Source organism: Eretmochelys imbricata, chromosome 10 (genome assembly GCF_965152235.1).
Source record: "Eretmochelys imbricata isolate rEreImb1 chromosome 10, rEreImb1.hap1, whole genome shotgun sequence".
Taxonomy (NCBI): domain Eukaryota; kingdom Metazoa; phylum Chordata; order Testudines; family Cheloniidae; genus Eretmochelys; species Eretmochelys imbricata.
In genome coordinates, this window is record NC_135581.1 from 52,206,215 (window position 1) to 52,231,033 (window position 24,819).

At 41.7% G+C, this 24,819-nt stretch overlaps 1 protein-coding gene across 1 annotated transcript in view; it reads right to left on the reverse strand.

Moving 5' to 3' along the window:
- Positions 1 to 24,819, reverse strand: part of TLN2 (talin 2) — a 177,700-nt gene that overhangs the window by 31,157 nt on the left and 121,724 nt on the right. The window contains exons 43-48 of the mRNA XM_077828077.1: positions 22,767 to 22,913; positions 21,013 to 21,179; positions 16,090 to 16,273; positions 13,684 to 13,809; positions 11,172 to 11,288; positions 4,025 to 4,210 (exon numbers count right to left, since the gene is read on the reverse strand). Coding sequence (XP_077684203.1) covers positions 4,025 to 4,210; positions 11,172 to 11,288; positions 13,684 to 13,809; positions 16,090 to 16,273; positions 21,013 to 21,179; positions 22,767 to 22,913 — 927 coding nt within the window. The remainder of the gene's footprint in view (positions 1 to 4,024; positions 4,211 to 11,171; positions 11,289 to 13,683; positions 13,810 to 16,089; positions 16,274 to 21,012; positions 21,180 to 22,766; positions 22,914 to 24,819) is intronic.

The following is a 24,819-nucleotide window of genomic DNA, read 5'->3' on the forward strand; positions in this document are numbered from 1 at the left end:
TCCCAGTAGTTAATGCAGAGTTATTACTTTACACACATGGTATAAAGACAAAATCTGTTTTTATCTCTGGGTCTGATCCAACCTTGAGTACTTTCGGTTAAGCGTCTCCACCAAGTTTAATAGGACCCACAGGATGAGATCCTGAGATTGCACTGTAATCAATATATTTTTTTTTCCAAATGGTAACTATTGATAAATGCCCACTTACAGACTCTCAGACTTTGAAGCCACAATGAACCATCATGATCTAGTCTGACCTTCTGCATGTTGCAGGCCACATAACCCCAGTGACAGTGTATTATTTACATATTGCACAATTACTATAGACTTGTTTAAATATCCCAGAGCTGAACCCCTCTGCTTCAGTGAAGTTGCAGTGAAATTTAATGTACATTTATATCCTTGACATTAGAGAAGCACAAAGTGTACTGTACATAACAATTCATGCTATATTTTATTCACACACATGCGTTTTGGTGGGTTTCATTCCATGCAGTGGTACATAATGTGTGTCATTATTAGCTTATTATTTGACAATATTAGTCCTATCAAAACATTCAGAAGATTGGATTGCTGTGTATTCGATGAGAAACCCCTATTTTGTCAAATATCACAACAAGATCAAGTCGTGGAGGTGTCATGCTGCCTTGATGGTATAGCAAAGAAAGTCAGGTGCTCCCTATTCACCATCTTAGAGTACAAGAGAAGTGGCTATTCAGATTTATCATGGAATTTTTTTAATACCCCAGAAAACATCCTATTGCCTCTATATAAATCCATGGTACGCCCACATCTTGAATACGGCGTGCAGATGTGGTTGCTCCATCTAAAAGAAGACATATTGGAAATGCAAAAGATTCAGAAAAGGGGCAACAAAAATAAGTAGGGGTATGGAACGGCTTCCAGATGAGGCGTGATTAATAAGACTGGGACAGTTCAGCTTGGAAAAAGGACGACTAAGGGGGGATGTGATAGAGGTCTATAAAATCAGGACTGGTGAGGAGAAAGTGAATAAGAAAGTGTTATTTACTCCTTCTCATAACATAAGGACGAGGGGTCACCAAATGAAATTAATAGGCAACTGGTTTAAAACAAACAAAAGAAAGTATTTTTTCACACAACGCACAGTCAACCTGTGGAACTCCTTGTCAGAGGATGCTGTGAAGGCCAAGACTATAACAAGGTTCAAAAAAAGAACTAGATAAATTCATGGAGGATAGGTCCATGAATGGCTATTAATCATGATGGGCAAGGATGGTGTCCCTAGCCTCTGTTTGCCAGAAGGTGGGAATGGGTGACAGGGGATGGATCACTTGATGATTACCTGTCCTATTCATTCCCCCTGGAGCACCTGGCATTGACCACTGTGGGAAGACAGGATACTGGGCTAGATGGACCTTTGATCTGACCCAGTATGGCTGTTCTTATGTACAAAAAGAGATAAGATGACTTTGTACAAGAGATCTGATACTCCTTCCTACAGCTTGAGTTCATCTATTACCAAAGTAAGTATATGAGTGGATAAAAACACACTAGCATAAGTGCAAAAAGTAGAAGGGCTAGCTTCTCTACCAACCATTTTAAATTGCTGTCTAACATTAACTGATATAGCTCTGGCTAAGGGGATGTGGTACACATAATTAAGTTATTTAACAAACTTAAGACTATGCAGTATAGTTGTAGCCGTGAACAAGAGAAGCTTTCAAGCCACACAGAGTTCTTCTTTAGGTCTGGGAAAGATACTCCTAGAGTCACAGCTAAATGAAAGGTTGAATAGATTGTTTAGCATAAGTAGTTAGCACATATTCTAAGGGACCATTCAAGGTAGAGTGGCCCTTGACTATCCGTTAGACGATATTACCTCACCAACCTTGTCACACTTAAGACTGACAGATGTTTTGACAAATTTTGGGTCACATGTTTTAAATAATGCCTATGATTAGTCTTCTAGACTTTCCACCTCTCTCCAGTGTTTTCAGAGACTTGTTTCTCCTTGCCTAATGATTTTTTCCAGCGCCAAGGACATAAGGAGGCCAAAACCAAATCCACTGGGCTAACTAGAGGGCAAGCTTTTATCCTCACTGTTCTGAACCATACTATTTCTGATTTCAGCTTCAGGCTGCCTTCCAGCTGTTATTCCTACTCTGCTGCTTTCAAGGTGGTGCTCTGTGGCACATAGCCAACTTTCTGGCTAGAGATTAATAATGTCATCTGCAAGCAATAACAATGGTGACTTCAAGGATCACAACTTGCTACTCAAGTGATAACGATTTGCCACACTTACCATGTTAACCTGGTAGGCCCTAGCCCAAAGAATGACTACCATACCCAACAAGCTCTCAGGTAGACTGCTTTTCAATCTGTCCTTTTAGATAAGTAAAATCATTCTCAGCTATTTTTATTCTTTAGATTGTTTTGTAAAGGCAATTCTCTCATGGATACTCAGCCCCTTATCAACATCCCAGTTCCCCACTGCTTGGTCTTTAAATGGTTTATTCTGCAGGCCTGTGGCCATCTGTGAACCAGAGCAGGAGAAGCACCAAGTTAAATTATAGCAATAATAGGAGTGAAAGTGAAAACAAAAAGGAAACAATTAATTTGAAAGTATACAAAAACATACACCTAAAATGCAGAATATTAGGCTGAAAAATATAATTTAAATATGAAGAACTGTAATCCAGAGAATCTGCAGAGTGAAATGCAGTTTTTTCTCCATATGAATATGCACCTACACTAGCCAGGTCATAAAGTTACAAAGGATATTTAACTAATATGGTTCACAGTGTTAATTGATCCTATATCATTCCACAACTGCACCTGAGAGTGTTTTCACCTTCCCTTGAAGCATCATGTACTGGACTTCGACAGAAGCATGATACGAGACCGAATGATACAAGATGTGGTGACTTCTGGGTTCCAGTGCAGAACTATAGCTATACTTTCAACTATCTGTGTTTTTTGGGGTGGGGTGGGGTGGTGTGTCAAAGCTTGAAGCAAGCAGAGTGTTCAGGAACAGATGTACTCTGCTAAATACATACAAGAACCATCAAGGTCAAAATGACATAAGGATTTCAATTGACAATATATACATAAATCATGTTCAAAATCACATTGCATCATGCTTAAGTACAGAATCATTATTTTAAAAACAAAATTAAACTCTGTCCTATCCTTACATCCAGTCATAATGGAGCTAAAAAGTGATCTGGGGACCTACGCAGGGAAAGATTTGACTAAATTTTGAACTCCATACCCGCCAAACTGCCCAAGCCTTAATTCTTCTCTCATAGTCATTTGTACCTTGAAGAGCAAAGATGCCTAAATGATGATTACGAATAAGAGCTGTCTAATTTCACTGCTCAAAACTCAAAGAATTAACTTTGTAAAACCCCTTTCTGGTCCTGCCCCTGTTAATTACGAATAATCCCCACCTACCTCAGCATGAAGGGAAGTGAGCCATGAGTATATTTTGCATTACTCCCTGTACCATGCATGCAAACAGTTTTACAGACCTATTTCTTTAAAGTTGTCTGTCTCAAAGATTCCAAAAGTTCAGCTCACAGGAGCATTACATTTAGTACAAGACAAAAGGCACACACACTCTTTAAAAGCACAGTAAGAATTCAGCAGACCAATGAGTTTGTTTAGAAAGCAAAGGAATATTGACAATACATGTGCACATTTTTTCCATTAGAGAACTCCTAACTATATTAAAATCAGGTCACCATTACATTATTTTTATGCTCTACTGTTTGTACGGAGTCTGTCTTGCAGTTTAAAAGAAACAAGAACTCAAGCAGGTTTCGTGTCTATCAAAAAAACCCCATCCTCTTTCTCCAAAAAGAAACCAGTGTGTATTAATCCATATTTCTTTTACATAGCATAGAAACCCCCTCCTTCTGGTATAGGATGTTAGTCAGACTTCATAATTTTCACAATCATTAACTTCTCAGATAAAGACAAACACAAACTAAATTTAAGGACACAGAAACCTAAAAAATTAGGAGAGGAAATTAATCTTTACCTTACAAGCTGTTAGCATATCAGCCACTGCTTTGCGGCTCAGATTCGCTGTAGCAATCACATCCTCCTGTCTGCATGAGTTCCCAGCTGCAACAGCTTTGGCAGTTGCCATGGTGATTCCTTTCGTCATCCGGATCGATTCTTCAGGTGATGATGTCTTTTCTGGAATCTCCTTCGACTGAAACACCTGGAAGTTAAAGCAGAAGGGAGATCTGGTTGCCCTTTCAGAGTCAGACCACAACAACACAGAGCTTGAAACAGAAACGGCAATTGAAAGCAGCCTTCAAATGGCAGGAAATCAGAAACTGAATTGGAGTACTGTACTGCAATATCACTCCTGCTCGTCAGGAGTCTGGCTCCGATAGGACTTGCACATCTACACATAGCAGAGAGAAACACTAAGCTGTGGGAAATGTGCACAAAAGGTTAACCCATTCACTTGAAATGGCTGACACCCAATATTTGTCATTTAAACTATCTGTGTTATAGGATAGCGAGAAACCAACAGTTACAGCATATAGCTAGCTACTCGTCCTATCCATATATTCTTCCATCCTGACTATTGGACAGGCATGCAGAGATCCTCTTCCCATATAGGCCATGCTCTAATGTGTCCCCTCAGCCAGAAGCAGCAGAGAGAAGGACTGAACTGGATATATTAATAAAATGCTCAAAAATCTTTTCTGTAAAGGGTTGAAAGGGGGAGGGACAGTCCTCTGTTACAAACCTAACTATACAATTGTGTAGAGGAACTCATATCAAGAGGAAGACCCCACAAACCTCATTCCTATGAATGTTGAAAGTAATTAATTGTATTAAAACATTGAAGCTAACATTAGTCAGTTAGAGCTTATTCTGGCTCCTACTTGCCTCCTTTTCTAGCTTTATTCCTTATTAGCTTGCCATTCTTAAGCCTTACAGAACATTCCAGGTACTGCACTGGGTTACTCCTGAGGGTATTCTGCACCAAAACATTTAAAATTCTGCCCCCCAAAATTTAAAATTCTGCACATAATATTTTAAAGTTCTGCAAATTTTATTTCTCAATAAATAAATGTGGAGGCTCCACCATAACAATGGGGAGCACAGGCCACTGACTGCACAGAGATAGGAGATCACCCTGCGCCTCCCCTCCTCTGGACATGGACTGACGGAAAAGTTGCACCCGACCCTCACACAGCACAAGGACCAGGACTTTCCCAGAAACACCCCAGGGCCCTGCCCTCTTTGCCAAGCACACTAGATGTAGGTAGGCAGGCTCAGCCCAGCAGTATCCAAGTATGGAGGGGCTAAGTGTAGGGAGATCCAGGTGTGGGGCAATAGGATTCTGTGTGGGGCAATCTGGGTACAGGCAGCTTGGTGGGGGGGTGCAGGTGCGAGGGAGAGGGAGATGAACAGAGGCTTGGGGGGGAGGTTTAATTGCGGGGGGGGGGGGGGTCTGAGTGCAGGGAGGTGATGCTCGGCAGCAGGGAGGTCTGGGTGCAAGAGGGCTCCAGGTGCAGAAGGTGAGGCATGTCAGGGTGTGGGTTCTGGATGCACAGGGTGAGAGTTGGCGGGGCAATCTGGGTATGAGATGGGTCCAGAAGCACAGGGGTTGGCGAATGGGGGAGCGGCTCCCTGTACAGTGACCCCGCTCCCCCATGACTGAGTAGTGATGGGGGCAGGAAGGGGGCATGCGCAGTGCTTCTTGCAGCTGGAGAGGCTTCCGGCAGTGGGTCTGACACAGCCCTGGATGCTCCTTGCAGGAGAAGAGGAAGTCCCGTCCTCCCCAGCCCAGCCAAGACTAGGGTGAGGCACAGGGTAGGAGCAACTGGCTGGGACATCCCCAGCGCCCCCCCCTCAGTGATTTACTACTCTATTGGCTACTCCGGGTGCCCAAAACAATGCACCCGCGCTGCTGGAGAGTAGTGCATGACCGCTTTTGCAGCTTCCCTTTGCTTCCAGTTCAGAAAGTCATTTTTCTCCAGAGAAGCAAGGAAATCTGTGCATACGCAGAATTCCCCAAGGGGTAACTGGATAAATGTTACCAGTCACACCTATTATGCAATGCTGCTCTGACAGCATTATCTACTCCTTATTAAAGTTTTCGAGTGTGCCCATTGCTCTAGTATCTAAACGCCTGAACACACATTTGGAAGGGCCACTCCTTTTATCCAGGTTATCATCATTTGGCTTTCACCCCCTCACCGTGTGTGGGAGAAACTGAGGAACAAGCCCTTGCCAACTGTTACAAAGACATCTCTTAATAGTACTCAAATTCAACCTGTCTCAAGCCAGTTAAAGCAGTGCACACGTATATACAATATTCCCATACTGAGTAAAATCCCGGATGAAGTTTCTCCATTGATTTCGTTGGGGTCAGGATTTAATCTTATTTTTAATAAATATATAGACACACCTGAGACTGTCTCAAGCAATCAACTAAAAGATGGACTACAAGCCATCAGGAACTGTATCCCTGATAATGTCAGGGCAAACCTGGTGGCTGAACTTTGAGACTTTGTCCTCACCCATAACTATTTCACATTTGGGGACAACGTATACCTTCAAATCAGCGGTACTGCTATGGGTACCCGCATGGCCCCAGAGTATGCCAACATTTTTATGGCTGACTTAGAACAACGCTTCCCCAACTCTCGTCCCCTAAAGCCCCTACTCTACTTGCGCTATATTGATGACATCTTCATCATCTGGACCCACGGAAAAGAAGCCCTTGAAGAATTCCACCATGATTTCAACAATTTCCATCCCACCATCAACCTCAGCCTGGACCAGTCCGCACAAGAGATCCACTTCCTGGGCACTACGGTGCTAATAAGCGATGGTCACATAAACACCACCCTATACCGGAAACCTACTGACCGCTATTCCTACCTACATGCCTCCAGCTTTCACCCTGACCACACCTCACGATCCATTGTCTACAGCCAAGCTCTACGATACAACCACATTTGCTCCAACCCCTCAGACAGAGACAAACACCTACAAGATCTCCATCAAGTGTTCTTACAACTACAATACTCACCTGCTGAAGTAAAGAAACAGATTGACAGAGCCAGAAGACTACCCAGAAGTCACCGACTACAGGACAGACCCAACAAAGAAAATAACAGAACGCCACTAGCCATCACCTTCAGCCCCCAACTAAAACCTCTCCAACGCATCATCAAGGATCTACAATCCATCCTGAAGGACGACCCATCACTCTCACAAAGCTTGGGAGATAGGCCAGTCCTTGCTTACAGACAGCCCCCACAACCTGAAGCAAATACTCACCAGCAACCGCACACCTCACAACAAAACCACTAACCCAGGAACCTATCCTTGCAACAAAGCCCATTGCCAACTGTGTCCACATATCTATTCAGGGGACACCATCAAAGGGCCTAATCACATCAGCCACACTATCAGAGGCTCGTTCACCTGCACATCTACCAATGTGATATATGCCATCATGTGCCAGCAATGCCCCTCTGCCATATACATTGGTCAAACTGGACAGTCTCTACATAAAAGAATAAATGGACACAAATCGGATGTCAAGAATTATAACATTCAAAAACCAGTCGGAGAACACTTCAATCTCTTGGGTCACTCGATTACTGACCTAAAAGTGGCAATTCTTCAACAAAAAACTTCAAAAACAGACTCCAAGGAGAGACTGCTGAATTGGAATTAATTTGCAAACTGGATACAATGAACTTAGGCTTGAATAAAGACTGGGAGTGGATGTGTCATTACACAAAGTAAAACTATTTCCCCATGTTTACTCCCCCCCGCCCACTACTGTTCCTCACACGTTCTTGTCAACTGCTGGAAATGGCCCACCTTGATTATTACTACAAAAGGGTTTTCCCTCTCCTGCTGGTAATAGCTCACCTTACCTGATCACTCTGGTTACAGTGTGTATGGTAACACCCATTGTTTCATGTTCTCTGTGTATATAAATCTCCCCACTGTATTTTCCACTGCATGCATCCGATGAAGTGAGCTGTAGCTCACGAAAGCTTATGCTCAAATAAATTGGTTAGTCTCTAAGGTGCCACAAGTACTCCTTTTCTTTTTGCGAACACAGACTAACACAGCTGCTACTCTGACACTGGTAAGTATCTGGAAAGTTTTAGATTGCAGAGTTCACCCAAAGGATTTTGATGTTTCATTTACTGTGCCACAGCTTATGTGGGGATTTAATTTTTAAAAAAATATATATTCTGTAATTATTCTTCCTTTGTCAGGGTCTGCATTTTTCACATAAAAATAAGGAAGCCAGTTAAACAGAAATTAAAGGGTGCAGTCACAAGAGTGAAATACCTGCAAGCTGCAGAAACTTTTTAAAAATACCATCATAGAGGCTCAAATTAAATGTATATCCCCATTAAAAAAAAAAAAACATAGTAAGAGGACCAAAAAATGTTCCACCAGGGTTAAACAACAGAGTAGAAAAAGCGGTTAGAGGCAAAAAGGCATCCTTTAAAAATTGGAAGTCAAATCCTACTGAGAAAAATAGAAAGGAACATAAAATCTGGCAAGTCAAGTGTGAAAGTATAATTAGGCAGGCCAAAAAAGAACTTGAAGAGCAACGAGCAAAGGACACAAAAACTAACAGCAAAATAAAATAAAATAAAATAAAAAATTAAATAAGGAGGAAGCCAGCCAAACAATCAATTGAAATACTTGAAGAAGACAAGGCCATTGCGGAGAAGCTAAATGAATTCTTTGCATTGGTCTTCACTGTAGAGGATGAGAGGGAGATTCCTACACCTGAGCCATTCATTTTAGGTGACAAATCTGAGGAGGTGTCCCAGACTGAGATGTCAATAGAGGAAGTTTTGGAACAAATTGGTAAATTAAACAGTACTAAGTCACCAGGACCAAATGGTATTCACCCAAGAGTTCTGAAGGAACTTAAATATGAAATTGTGGTACGTAACCTATCACCTAAATCAGCTTACATACCAGATGACAGAAGGATAGCTAATGTGACTCCAATTTTTAAAAAAGATTCCACAGGCAATCCTGCCAATTTCAGGCCAGCAAGCCTAACTTCAGTACCAGGCAAATTGGCTGAGACTATAGTAAAGAAAAGAATTACCAGACATGTAAAGGAACAGAATTTGTTGGGGAAGAGTCAACATGGCTTTTGTAAACAGAAATCATGCCTCATCAATCTATTATAATTCTTGAGGGGGTCAAACAAACATGTGGACAAGGGTGATCCGTGGATATAGTGTACTTTGACTTTCAAAACATCTTTGACAAAGTCCCTCATCAAAGGCTCTTAAGGAAAGTAAGCCGTCATGGGGTAAGAGGGAAGGTCCTTTTGTGGATCAGTAACTGGTTAAATACAAGAAACAAAGGGTAGCAATAAATGGTCAGTTTTCAGAAAGGAAAGAGGTAAATAGTGGTGTCCCCTAGGGGTCTGTACTGGGACCAGTGCTGTTCAACATGTTCATAAATGAGCTGGAAAAAGGGGTAAACAGTGAGGTGGAAAAATTGGCAGATGAACAAAATTATTCAAGATAATTAAGTCCAAAGCAGACTGCGAACAGTTACAAAGGGATCTCACAAAACTGGGTGACTGGGCAACAAAATGGGAGATGAAATTCAATGTTGATAAATGCAAAGTAATGCACACTGGAAAACATACAAAATGATGGGGTCTAAATTAGCTGTTACCACTCAAGAAAAAGATCTTGGAGTCATTGTGGATAGCTCTCTGAAAAAATGCACTCAATGTGCAGCAGCTGTCAAAAAAAGCAAACAGAATGTTAGGTACCATTAGGAAAGGGATAGATAATAAGACAGAAAATGTCATAAAATAAATCCATGCTACGTTCACAGTTCTGGTCGCCACCACCTCAAAAATGCTATATTAGAATAGAAGTCTATAAACTCATAAATCATGTGGAGAAAGTGAATAAGGTAGTAGTATTTACCCCTTCACATAGCACAAGAACCAGGGGTCACCCATGAAATTAATAGGCAGCAGGTTTAAAACAAACAAAAGGAAGTACTACTTCACACAATGCACAGTCAACCTGTGGAACTCACTACCAAGGGATGTTGTCAAGGCCAAAACTATAATGAGGTTCAAAAATAATTTGATAAGTTGAGGGAGAATAGGTCCATCAATGTCTATTAGCCAAGATGATCAGGGATGCAACCCCATGCTCTGGATGTCCGAAGCTTTTAACTGACAGAAGCTGGGAGTGGATGACAGGGAATGGATCACTCAATAATTTCTTTGTTGTTTCATTCCCTCTGAAGCATCTGGCATTGGCCTCTCTCGGAAGACAGGATATTGGGCTAGATGAACCAGTGATCTGACCTAGTATGGCCGTTCTTATGTTCAGTGAAAAACAAGCCAGAACAGAGTGAGCCCTTCGGAACTGCCACAATGGGAATGTTCAAGAAGACAAGGTTGTGTCAACAGAGCTATTGAACACTAAGTCCACAAATTATATAATATGTATTCTCCAGTACAGTCTCTCTCCATATGTGCGGTCGTTATTTTACTAAGAAAGGTAGGATATTTTAGCCTCCGCAAACATACAAAGCTATTAATTTACATCACTCACCAGTGGTTTACAAAAGGAGTGTCTGAAAGTAGCAGCTGGGGGGGTCAGAAAACTATTGTGAAGGGGGGAGGAAACAACCCTTTTGGTTTAAGATCTAATTCAGTGCTACATGTAATTTCTGCTCAGATGAAATATCAGTTATCAGGTTATTTATTTATGAAAAAAGGAAAAAATGAAGACGAGTTTCAAACCGCAAGTGCCAACAGTGCTGCTCTTTGACACTAGAGAAACATTTACAAACCAAGGACAATGAAAAGTGAACATTTGACTCAGAAAATAACATTTTACAGTGAAAGTTTCATGTCTGGAGGAATGAAGAACCAGTTTCTCCAAGCGTATTTCATAATAGTAGCATCTCACACCTGAGAAATACAGCCTAATGGGGAGACTGGTGATGTGTGGAAGTCGATAGGTTGAAGTGACATGCAGTCGTGTGTTGAGAGCTGTGGGTAAGGACCATTCTGCCTCTAACTCACAACAGAGCAGCCAAAACATCCCTCCAGTGAAGTCTGATTTGATTTTAAGAGTGTACTTTAGAAAGTTGTCATGTGCAATTATTCTGTTCTTTACCGTGAGTTCCTGTTTGATGCACTCAATCGTGGCCTCGAGAGCTCTTGTGCCTCGAGTGGCTTCATCTTCAACTGCTTTAACAGTCTTCAGAAGTGATGTGACATTGGTTACCATCACCTGAAACGGGGAGATGGAGAGATGAAAATACATCATTTGCTTCTCCCACATTTAGGAGACACACCCACATGATTCAAGGAACATCAAGCTATGAAGCCATTATTAATCCTTTCAGGGAACAACAAGCTTTAAATACAATATGGATTAAACAGCTAAGAGTGAACTCTATAGACAGGCTTTTATTTTTGAATGATCCCTACTGAACTTAGATTGATACAGCCAGATTCACTGAGTAGTGGGGCTTTCCTAAACATGAGTGCACGGGGTCACAACTTGCCCGGGCCTCGGCATAAAACTTTTTCAACCCCAGTGTCTCTGGGTTGCTAGTACAGCCCTTTTATCCCTCTAAGCTTCCTCTCAGAACACTAGTCTGTGAGTATCAGGTGAACCTGGATGCTTTTCCTAACTATTTCGAGGGCCCTGCAGATCTCTTGCAAACTGACCGATTGACTCTGCTGCTGATTTCTGGGTTTGAAAAACCACTAAACTTCACTTAACCAAAGTAAACAAAACAAACTTCCCAATAGCATTCAGTACCCCTCTACTTTGTGCTCCCACAGGGAAAGCATGATCTTACAAGGACCCAGCGGTGCTTCCCTTCCTAACCCTAGTCTAGTTCCCAACCCCTCTCTCCCGGGATCCTGTTCCCTCTCTCCTCAGGACCAAAGTGATCACTTGTTAGATTCAATCCCCCAAAATTCCAGACAGGCAGTCTGGGTGGAACGCCTCTCCAGGAGTCCTAGCGTCTGTGTCTCTGGGCACTCCTCGGCATGTCTTTATGCAATAACATACCTCATCCTGCAATTTTGCTTAACAGCACTTACGCTATAACATTACCTCTCATATAATTTCAAATTAACAGAGTCCCTTCTCCACATCTGGTATGAATTGTCTACAGAAAGATGAAAAGTCAATAGGTTTCTAACATATAGAAACTAGTGCCCTCTTCTTTGCCTCCATTACCACACACACGCAAGACTATAACCTCAAAAAACCTTGTCAGAGACCAGGCTCATTATTTACTAATTTGTGAAATGCCACTATTACGTTCTCTTGGCACAGTTTGTAAAACCACAATTAAACACACAACTGCCATCATCAATTGAAAAGAAGTCAACCAGCTCCCAGGAAATCAACCCAAACCTTGATTTAACAACTTCCCCCTCAGGAAAAGGCTGAGTCAATACTGTAGCTAGCCTTGCCTTATGCCCTGATGGTCAAATACTGGTTCCAAAATACAAAGTAAGCAAGTAAGGAAGGGCATATCTTCCCTCCAGCCTGTAGATATACAAATGCTCTCGTGACAGCACCTAAGCCCATCTCAGATCTTCGGATGGAACACAAGGAGCTTTCAGATAACCAGGATTCAAATCACATTGAGCTCTGTAAAGCAAAGGGAAGCAGACACTGTTTTGAAGTAGGTGAACTTTGCATGGTCTTTGATGAGTGCCCCCTCACAGAGTGCATCGCAGTAATCCAATCTGAGGCACTGATCACTGCAGGTCCACATTTGATGGGAAAGGGCAAAATCTCTTTGCCAAGCAAATGCGTAAAAGTCACTTTGACGACCCGATCATCTGGAAGTAGATCCAATACTGCCCAAATTCCAGCATCTCAAAGCACTTTACAAACATTAAGCCCCAAGAACCCTGTGAAGCAAGTTTCACAGAGATCTCAGATGTGGGAAAACTGAAGCACAAAGAGGTGACACAATAAAACAGTGGCAGAAGCTGTCCAAATCCTGTGCTCTGACCAATAGACACTTCCACTTAGAAGCACAGCCTGGGAGAAATGCAATCAAAGTACACTACATTTTAAAGAAAGCCTGTTCGAGATCTCCAGACCACTTTCTAAAAGCTGAAAGGTCCAAGTTAGCATCTTAACAGCTGGACGCTTATACTGTGGACTTCTCATTACTTGTTCATTACCCTTGCTATAGGATTCAAGTACACATTTTTATAAGGTAAACTTTTGTTTCGTAGCCTGAATATACCAGGGACTTCCATCCTCCCTCCAGACACATATGCTTGCAGAGCGACAGAGGTACCTGACAGAAGGAATATAACTCTTTAACTAGCTGTGGTGAGATGACTAAGAAAACTGGTATTATGTTTACAGGCACTGAGATGAATGATACTATCCAACTTTCCATCAATCATCTAGTTTAAGTTAGTAGGATACAGATGAAACAGAAGGAAAATAAGAGACTGAAGTGAACCAGAATTCACTGCCACCAGTCTTTAGGATTCTAGCAACAAAGTGATGCTAGCTGTTTCTTTAAATAAACATCAAAGCAAACAGCAGGGAATAAGCAAAGGAATGTTTTCAACTTTCATAACAGAAGCTGAGATAACCTCTAAACTTCTCTAAAAGGGAGAGATATCGCACTACCTACCTTAGCTGCACCTTTGAGCTGGTACATTGATGGATCATCTGCTGGTTTGCTAGCAGCTCCTTTTGTAGCACCAATGAGATCAGAAAGGGCCTTAGCAACATCCTTAATAGCATTGATCAGTACAACCTACGAGAATGAGAAATTTGGATGCGAGGTTAGTGCAATCACAACTCACCTCAGCCCATAGATGGAAGATTTGGGCAGGCTGTACACTGAAGGAGTCTGCTAAGCACAGGGCAAATGTTGGTACACAATGTTAAGAGAGAAAAAGATACTGTATGCACAAATGCTAAAAAAGCAACACGTAGTTTCCTGCATAAAATAAAGCTGTGTTCATCTGTACGGTATTTTATACTATGTTCAGAATCCGATTTAGCTACTGTCTCCTGTAATTAAATGGTTCTCGAAGGAGGATTTCTCTCTTTCCCATCGTGTTCCCAAAGAAGGGCTTATTCACCTCTGTGTTCTGTTCAGCATGGGAATAGAATAGGAGCAGTTTAAACGGGTACGAACTTACAGCTTGATCCTCCCTTAGAGAATGACCCCATTTACTGTGACATCAGCTACTATTCTGACAGACGTAAGCAGATCAATCATACTTAGTATACCCTGGACATAAGGGAAACAGTCCATTTCAGGGAAAAGGAAGTTTTATGTAGCCTAGTCTCCTAAGAGCCCCCAAGGAACTAAATGATGAATGACTTGCCTGAGGTTAGAGTCAGCAGCAGTCAAATTGAAGTAAATTGCCTCCCAAACCAAGTACTGGGGAAAAAAAGTCTATTATGCCCCTCTCCATGAGCACACTAATTATTTCCAAGAAACATCAGAATAACTCTCTCCCCCAGCATCTTTTCCCCCACTCTCTTCTCATCTGCTGAGTGGTCAGATACCTTCAACCTTTTGCTTTGGTTTAGTGATATCAGCACAATTGTACCCTTTTTCAAAGCGAAAACATGCATGGAAAATGGGATAGCGCCGAAAGAAAAAAAAAAAAGATATATGGATCTATTACTTCTCAGTAATGGATAGGAAATAAAAAGTTTAGCACTGCCTTGGTTCAGCCTGTTTGCAGTTTATTACAATCTATGGCCAAGTTAGAATCTTTGCTTTCTTGTAAAAACTTATTCAAGCTTTGGTAACTCAGAACCTCTTTGATCAGCAATAAGGAAAAGACAAGACCCTAAAGACCTAATGTAGATTGGTGCAGCTCTCGCTTCTTTATCTGGCTTCGTTACAGAACAGTGGCAACACACACACACACACACTTTTCATGCTTCTGTGGCTTCAGCAGCCTGAGTAAAATGAGCTTTTAACTTATATGGAAAAGTTACATTTTGTATTTTCACACCTTGTGCAGAAGTTATTGAAAATGTCTGTACCTACACTAAAACTACACTACACACACTACACTTAAAACTAGAATTTGAACTCCTTCCTCCACCCCCACTATGGATTATCACACCACATGTACAAGTTGTACAAATAAATAATTGCTTGTGCGGTGTGGTTTTTACTGGTAAACCGGTATTGTCAGCCTTTACTTGACGACAAAGTCAGAAAATGTAATAAATACTTAAAATTCCTCAGTGTTGCTAGTCGGAAATATGAAGTTATCAAAAATGGCTCCTGAAGCAAACATTTTCAGTTTCAAAAATATTCCCCCACAGACGAATGCTCTGGAAGTTGACACTGGAACAAAGATCATATGTGAGGTCAAAGAGGAGACTGACATACGCATTTTTTCCAGTGCCTCAAACAATCAGACATTTTCAAATTAATTTACTAACACAGACACATCTACAGTGCACACACCCGCGCACATTTCACTAGGATTCAAACAATTAAATGTTTAATTGAATCGACTTCGAAGAATTAAATGACTTAAAAGAGTAAAATAATCCAGGCATATCTGTGAAGTTCTAGCATACTGTTCATACCATACCATACCAACAACAGGTGTTTACCTTGGTCTTAAACTCAGTGAAAAGCTTTCTCGCAGTGAAATCAATTAAACTATGGGATAGTCTCCTAAAGGAAGCCCCATGATGAGCCATTTAAAAACAAGGCATTGGAGAATATTCTTGCAAAAAAAAAAAAATTCCAAAACTGGTGGGGGAGGGACTAGACACCCTATACCAAGTCTTGTCCATTTTTGCAGCATTATTTTTCGAAGAAGGGAGGTGCCTGATTAAACCGCAAATCATTCAAGAGAGGCAGTGCAAGGTTTGTGCTATTTGTGGGTAAAATTTTCATAAGTGCCTAACTGATTTGGAAGCCTCAGTTCCACAGAAAGAAACTTTAAAAAAAATTACACTTTACCTCCAGACTTCTCACTTCTGTGATATTCTCCATGTCTTTAAACACTAAAAACATTGGTCTATTTTCTGCTCCTGCAGCCCCTCCTACCTGAGTTTCAGGGTCATCTGATCCCAAACTGGCTGCTCCCAGTTTTACCACCTCTGCCAGTTGTGTGATGGTGGTAGCCGATGACTGAGCTGCTTGGGCTAGTTTATCCTGACTTGAGGCAGCCCCAGACACGAGCAATTTTGTATCTTCAACTAAAGCTTTTGCTGTTTTCAGGATATTTTCCCTGGGGAAAAAAGGGAAGCAGGAGAGGGGAAAGAGAGAAGAGAAAAAAAAACACACAGCTATTCAACATTGTCCTGACTAACAGAGAAAGTGCTACGTAGACAAAGGGCTCTATGTAGGTCAGCATACCAGTGTCTACTAGTGATAATCCTAGCTACAACGCCAAAGTCAGGTTGCAATTCCCACTTAGAACAGATGCACTACGTTTCAGGTTGTCAACACACCAGACTCAGGATGACTCAATGAAATGACTTCCTCTTGAAAGGAAATGAGATATGGGAATAGGGAGAGGGAGGGAGCACTGGGTCCTAATGTGGAGAGATTAAGCCGAGCCATGGTGTAACTACCAGTTGTCAAACCTCCACCAGCATGTTCTGTGGAAAAGAAAATAAGGATTTGTGGGGGAGGATGAGAAAGGGAGAAGCTGCAGGAAACAGGACTGATTCATATCTTTTTTTTTCCTTCTTCACATAAACTCTTTAGGCAGACAAATCTAAAACATTTCAACCCCCTGCCCCCATATTCTGGGGAAAGTCAATCCAGTCAACTATTGTGAGTACTGAACTTCATAAAAAAGGTTAGAAAACAAAAGTGAAGGGTTGAGAGCTGCCAGGCCTCAACCTTACTGAACTTAAAAAGAGTAAGCCTAGAAATAAACAAAATGTGCACAAAACCCAGCAACTGGAATTCTCAGGATTGCTAGATATAGTGGAAGGAAAAACGTGTAACTTCTTTAAACAAGGATTTAAAAGTGTGATGTTAGCACATTAGCAATGTATGGTAACACACATTAAAAATCTGGTCTAGACAAGGCACACTGCAAAGCACAACTGGTTGAGTTTAAGTACAGGTGCTCTTCTAGGATTTATCTTGACCAGTTTAACATATATTCAAGGCAAACACATGCTAACATCATACCTTTAAACTCTAGTTTAAACAAGGCCTGTGGTAAGATAACTCATGAGAGCATATGAGTTGGAAAGTACGTTTCTTTTTATAGAAATGGGGCAATCTTCAATTATGTTGGAAGTGCACAGTATTAAATCCATATATTCAGAGTTTGGAAAAATCTGCTCTTACATAGCAGCTGTTTCATGCCATACTCTCTTACTCCAATTACTCATTTAGGGAAAAGGAAATCAAAATGATTATCCAGCTTTACTGAAAAAGGATCAATTTCTGCACTTCCCACAGCAATTAAAGATTAGAAAACACAGATACAATGCAAAAAGCAGGTAATACCTTTTGAATTCAAAGAGACAGCAGACAGCAATTTGTTTGTTTGCTTTAAAGAAAGTTTTAATTAGAATTGAATTATGTTTTATAATGCAATATCCAAAACATACTGGGAGTGGATGAATCATTACACAAAGTAAAACTATTTCTCCATGTTTATTCCCCCCCCCCCCCCCGCCCACTGTTTCTCAGACGTTCTTGTCAACTGCTGGAAATGGCCCACCTTGATTATCGTTACAAAAGGTTTTCTCCCCCTCCCATTCCCCCGCCTGCTCTCCTGCTGGTATTAGCTCATCTTAAGTGATCAAAGAAAAGGAGTACTTGTGGCACCTTAGAGACTAACCAATTTATTTGAGCATGAGCTTTCGTGAGCTACAGCTCACTTCATCGGATGCATACCGTGGAAACTGCAGTAGACATTATATACACACAGAGACCATGAAACAATACCCCCTCCCACCCCACTGTCCTGCTGGTAATAGCTTATCTAAAGTGATCATCAAGTTGGGCCATTTCCAGCACAAATCCAGGTTTTCTCACCCTCTGCCCGCCCCCCACAAACTCACTCTCCTGCTGGTAATAGCCCATCCAAAGTGACCACTCTCTTCACAATGTGTATGATAATCAAGGTGGGCCATTTCCTGCACAAATCCAGGTTCTCTCACCCCCTCACCCCCCTCCAAAAACCACACACACAAACTCAATCTCCTGCTGGTAACAGCTTATCCAAAGTGACCACTCTCCCTACAATGTGCATGATAATCAAGGTGGGCCATTTCCAGCGTAAATCCAGGTTTTCTCACCCCCCCACCCCCATACACACACAAACTCACTCTCCTGCTGGTAATAGCTCATCCAAAGTGACCACTCTCCCTACAATGTGCATGGTAATCAAGGTGGGTCATTTCCAGCACAGATCCAGGCTTTCTCACCCCCCCCCCCGCCCCCTGGGAACACACACACACACACACATGAACTCACTCTCCTGCTGGCAATAGCTCATCCAAACTGACCACTCTCCAAGTTTCAGAGTAACAGCCGTGTTAGTCTGTATTCGCAAAAAGAAAAGGAGTACTTGTGGCACCTTAGAGACTAACCAGTTTATTTGAGCATGAGCTTTCGTGAGCTACAGCTCACTCACGAAAGCTCATGCTCAAATAAACTGGTTAGTCTCTAAGGTGCCACAAGTACTCCTTTTCTTTTTTCTCCAAGTTTAAATCCAAGTTTAACCAGAACGTCTGGGGGGGTGGGATAGGAAAAAGCAAGGGGAAATAGGCTACTTTGCATAATGACTTAGCCACTCCCAGTCTCTATTTAAGCCTAAATTAATAGTATCCAATTTGCAAATGAATTCCAATTCAGCAGTTTCTCGCTGGAGTCTGGTTTTGAAGTTTTTTTGTTGTAAGATAGCGACCTTCATGTCGGTGATTGCGTGACCAGAGAGATTGAAGTGTTCTCCGGCTGGTTTATGAATGTTATAATTCTTGACATCTGATTTGTGTCCATTTATTCTTTTACGTAGAGATTGTCCAGTTTGACCAATGTAAATGGCAGAGGGGCATTGCTGGCACATGATGGCATATATCACATTGGTGGATGTGCAGGTGAACGAGCCTCTGATAGTGTGGCTGATGTTATTAGGCCCTGTGATGGTGTCCCCTGAATAGATATGTGGGCACAATTGGCAACGGGCTTTGTTGCAAGGATAGGTTCCTGGGCTAGTGGTTCTGTTGTGTGGTATGTGGTTGTTGGTGAGTATTTGCTTCAGGTTGCGGGGCTGTCTGTAGGCAAGGACTGGCCTGTGTAGGAAAAAGCAAGGGGAAATAGGCTACCTTGCATAATGACTTAGCCACTCCCAGTCTCTAGTGATCACTCTCCTTACAGTGTGTATGATAACACCCATTGTTTCATGTTCTCTGTGTATATAAATCTCCCCACTGTATTTTCCACTGAATGCATCCGATGAGGTGAGCAGTAGCTCACGAAAGCTTACGCTCAATAAATTTGTTAGTCTCTAAGGTGCCACAAGTCCTCCTTTTCTTTTTGCGGATACAGACTAACACGGCTGCTACTCTGAAACCTGACAAAATGTACTGAGTTTTTAAATCTCTGGACCCTGTTTGAGCTCTTTGCTTATCTCTCTCCTTCTCAAACAAGATTGCTATTTTTAACAGCAAAAGTAAGTTCTGAGGTACAATATTAAGATTTATTGTAAGGAGGAGAAACTGTTCAACAACTGTACATGGACACCACACTGTTGCTTTGTGGGTAGGGGGGCACCCCAACCTGTGTTTATACATACACACTTTGCATACTCCATTTAAGCCTCTGCATAAAGGCTTTCCCTTCCCTTAGCAAGTAACCTCTAGACGTCCCTTCAGAGAAGCGATCGGCTCAGTAACAAAGTAAGGAATGTGGAACGAAATTACTGCTAATCATCACTGCTCAGCCTTTTTGTCTATTTTTGCATTCCAACGTTCAGCTCTTTGAAGCAGGACCTTGTCTTCACACTTGTCACACAGCATTTAACACACTTACTATTTGATGATAAAAATGAATCATAACTCGTAGTGTATAAAGCTGCAATAATTTGGGCTGCATTGCACTTTTCATACTCCCAAAGCCACTGGCACAGCACTGAGTTAAATGCTGGCAGTATAGGCCGATTGTGCTGTTAAGCAACAGCTCACCGTCTTGACCACTAGAACCAGGTTTTTAATATGAGGGGAATAATGGCCTGGATGCTCCAGATCTCTCATTCTATATCAGACGTTATCAGAAGGAAACCTGTATCGTCATCTCACCAAATAGGGTGACCAGACAGCAAGTGTGAAAAATCGGGACGGGGGTGGGGGGTAGTAGGCGCCAATATAAAACAAAGCCCCAAATATCAGGACTGTCCCTATAAAATCGGGACATTTGGTCATCCTATCACCAAATGACAACATGATTGACACTCCAGCATCTCTTCCATTAATAATCTCCAACATCAGCAGTGGGCAAGTGGATTTAGTAACCCAGGAAGAAAAAGCCATGAAGTAAAAAACAAGTCTCGCAAAAAACATCGGAAAACCTATTTCTCTTTGAATTCATGGACAGTTAATTATTCAAACTAGGATCACAGTGTAACATAATCAGTAAGAATGAAATATAGAAATGGATTTATTAAAAAAATTCGATAAAACTGATCTTTGAGGTTTTCTTTAGAAACAGTTGAGAATGATCCAGCTGTTTCTTAAAATTTCCTCTCCCACATAAATGGGCAAAATGAAATTTGCTTTTACTATACAGGCTACTTTATCTAGCTTTTGAAGTGCTGACCCCAACCCTTTCCTATTTCTCTCTCACCCCTCTGCTCATCTGGCTTCATTATTAGGGGTTTGAAAAGGCAGGAAAAACTGCATCTCCACCCCCTCTTGTTTGCCATTAGCAGGACATTTATCTATTGCCCCCGCCCCCTTGTTGCAGCCAGCCTGCTCCACCAGCTTTTTCGGTATCACTGACCTGTGATCCGCAAATGATTCATTGTTCTCAGCATTAAGGGTTCCAGCTGTAGCAAACATGATAGTTGTGTCCAGATCTGCAATTATCCCCGACACAGCACTAGCTGCAGTGATACAAGCCTGAGTACCTTTGTTTCCTGCTTGAAGGGCAGACAGAACTAAGGAAACCTGGAACAGGAAAATAAAAAAGAGGGTCACATTAAAACAAAGCATAATGAACTGATTTCTGAGTTAAACGAACTCCTGTGATGAAAATCAACAGGTGCAATTCAATTTGTGATCTCATTTCACAATCTACAAAAAACCTCTCCCTTTCCCTTCCCCTGTCTGCTCTATCTGCACATTAGCAGGTTTGATTAGTTTTTCCACAGAAGGAAGCCTGCTATTGGCATTTGTCTTTCACCGTAGGAAAAGGCTGTCTCCTGATCAAGCAGGATACACAATAAATGAGCAGATCACAGAGGCCTTAACTGCATCTGCTCTGCATATAAATAATGACACTCTGCAATCAATAGTATAAGCACTCATCTTCCATAATATCTAAATGAAAGGAAAAGCTTTCCCCAGCTACAATAAATAAGAATTCCAATTATCCTACAGTACTCTGCACAGTCAATAAAGGAGCTTGGTGCATTTATTTCAGTGTCACAATTACTTTTCAGCAATCTACGGTGCTGCCCAGTAACATGATCACAAGGATGACTGATGCAGCCGATGACTGAAGCGCTTGGCAACTCAACTTTGTCACACAGCTTGTTTAAAAGACAAATCTCTGCTGTCACACACTACACAGCTCTTCCCACTCTTCCGCGTCAGTGATATAGTGATCTCCCCATCCCTGATTCAGAATAAAGAACCCAACCATAAATGCTGGCACAATGAACAAGTCCATATTGGGAGACTATGCCAAGAAGTTTACAGGTGCAGTAGTTGCTCCATTTTCCCTTAGGGAGTATTCATTTAATAGCAGTACTGCAGCCACCCTCTCAAAACAGATCACAACATCAACATGATATTTTATGTCAAACTACAGTGTGTCTTGCAAATAGAGAGGAACAGTTTGTAACTTCTGTTAGTTATTCTGACCTAGCAACATGGCAGACACTGGGAATTTGGGCTCCCAAGAGTGGATATGTAAGTGCTGCAATACCACCCTTTATCCCAAATGACTTGTTTGGAATATCTATATATCAGATCCACTGAAATTAAGCTACTGTTGGAAAGGGAAGCCACAGCCAGGTGAACAAGTGACACACACTAACAGGAGAAAGATGGCGGGGGAGGGGATGAACCTTGGCCAAGAGCTATAGGGCAAACAGCATCTCATGGGAAGCGTCACTGGCTCTTGAATTTTAACACTCTGCTAAGAGCCACCCACTGCTAGCTACACAGTGTTCACAGTGTACCTGCCTCAAAATGATGAAATCTGAGAAAACCCCATCATAATTTAAGTAAAGTATAAAATATAACACGATCCAATAGCTGGAAATCGAAGCTAGACAAATTCAGACTAGAAATCAGGCATAAATTTTTAACGGTGAGCGTAATTAACCATTGGAACAATTTAACCAAGGGTCATGGAAGATTCTCCATCACTGACAACTGTTAAATCAAGACTGGATTTTTTTTTTTTTTTACAAGATCTGCTCTAGGAATTATTTTGGGGAAGTTCTATGACTTCTGATATGCAAGAGCTCAGACTAGATGATCACAATGATCCCTTCTGAATCTATGAAACAACAAGGGACATCTTACCTTTTCAGTGACAGCACGAGCACATTCTATCAACTCCCTCTTGGTGTAGCTGTCCGTAGGGCAAATCTGTAGAGCTCCAGCTTTCTGTACTAGAAAGATACATCCATGACCAAGATCCTGTACCCGAGTCCTGATCTGGAATCCTATCTAGATAGGCAACAAATTGTGGGGAAGGGGAAATAGGAGACAAAGAAGGTGCTTAGAATGTTGAGGCTTTGAATAAATGGAAACATTGTAAAACTTGCACAATTTTTGTTGCAAATATTTGCCCACCAGTACCGTTCCTGCAAAGATCAGAAATAAGGGCCAGATTCTGACATCCCTTATTCACGCTAAGTAGCATCTTAATCCACAAGTGGTCCCCTCGACTTCAATGGGACTACTCATGGAGGAGGAATACTATTTGATCTGAGCTAGGGGATCAAAATCTGGCCATGTCTTATGCAATTAGCATAGGGAATTTACCCAGATCTAATGTAGCCATTTCTAAAAGATAGTAGAAACATCACAAAAATGTGTACGCCTCCGTGTTGCAATATTTCTTTGCCCAAGATACAAAGCAAAAATGAACTGCTTGTTCTCAGTGTGAGCTGACCTCAAGGCATACAGGCTCCTCCTCAACTCTGATCAAACTAGGTTGAGGAGTATGTAAGTTTAGTTCTGAGTATCTCAGTTTCAGTCACAGATGAATCTAGCACAAGTTCTTGGCTATTCATTTATTCTCCAATACTTAGCACAACCCTATAAAATAGCCAAACCTATACTTACCTCTAAATGCACCACGATTTCAGATTTACTATTAATCTTGAAATGGAGTATAGCAGTGTGGTCTGAGAAACATGAACCAATGCTAGTTTTAGTACTGCTACACATGTTTACATATAATTGTGTGTGTATTCTGGTTAATACGTAAGTAGGAACTGCAGCTATTAGTTTCAATAATGGAATTATTTCTACTTAAAGCTGAAGTTAATGTACACTTTTAATAAACAAATGTTCATTATGTCTAACAATACGCTTGATGAATATAAGCCATTGATTTTGATATTCAGCACCAAGAATATTTAAAAAAACTCAAGTGAACTGTCGGTGGAGAAGTGTAATAAATAAGTCAAAAGCTGTTTGAAGGTATTTCGTCTCGATAATCTGATACTGTTACTGGTCAATGGAGCTAAACACCAACAGCCTAAGAATCAATAGGGAAAAAGCAGTCATCTTCAATGATTCAAAGATTTTTAATCATGCCCTGAGTACCATACACATGATGGAGAAAGAGGACAACGACCATTCCCTTCCTTCTATTATCCCTCTGAATCTCCCTCTCAGTGCAGTATGGTATATGTCAGCGGTTCTCAAATGGTGGGTTGGGACCCCATTTTAATGGGGTTGCCAGGGCTGGCTTAGACTTGCTGGAGCCTGGGTCCAAAGCTGAAGCTCGAGCCCTGCCATCTGGGGTCGAAGACAAAGTCAGAGAGCTTCAGCTCTGGGTGGAAGGGTTCAGGTTACAGCCCCCTGCCTGCAGCTGAAGCCCTTGCGCTTTGGTCCCCCCACTTGGGACGATGGGACTCGGGCTTTGGCCTCCCCACCAAGGGTGGTGGGGCTCAGGTGGGCTCAGGCTTCGGTCCTCCCTCCTGGGGTCCTGTAGTAACTTTTGTTGTCAGAAAATGGGTCGCAGTGCAATGAAGTTTGAGAACCCCTGGTATATGTGAAACGGTTTGAGGAGAGGACAAAAAAGTATGTTTATGTGATTCATCAAATCATGAGACTGGGGGAAATGATCTGTAGTGAATAACTAGAGAAATGTCTCCAATTTTCTGTTCCAGGTTGCCTGCAAGCAGTTGGAAACGTTCCAGTTATTCTGGAGAACAGTTCTTGTCTGTGGAGTGTTGCAAGCAATTTGTTTCAAATACTTGATGATCGACGTTGAGTTGCTGTTCATGCTTGATTGGATGTTTCTGTCCTCTGACCTGGTGAGTAACTCCTATAATTTGGCTTGTGGTGTGAACACACACACTTTTAGAAATTAAAAGCTTACTTTCTTTGGCCTCTAACA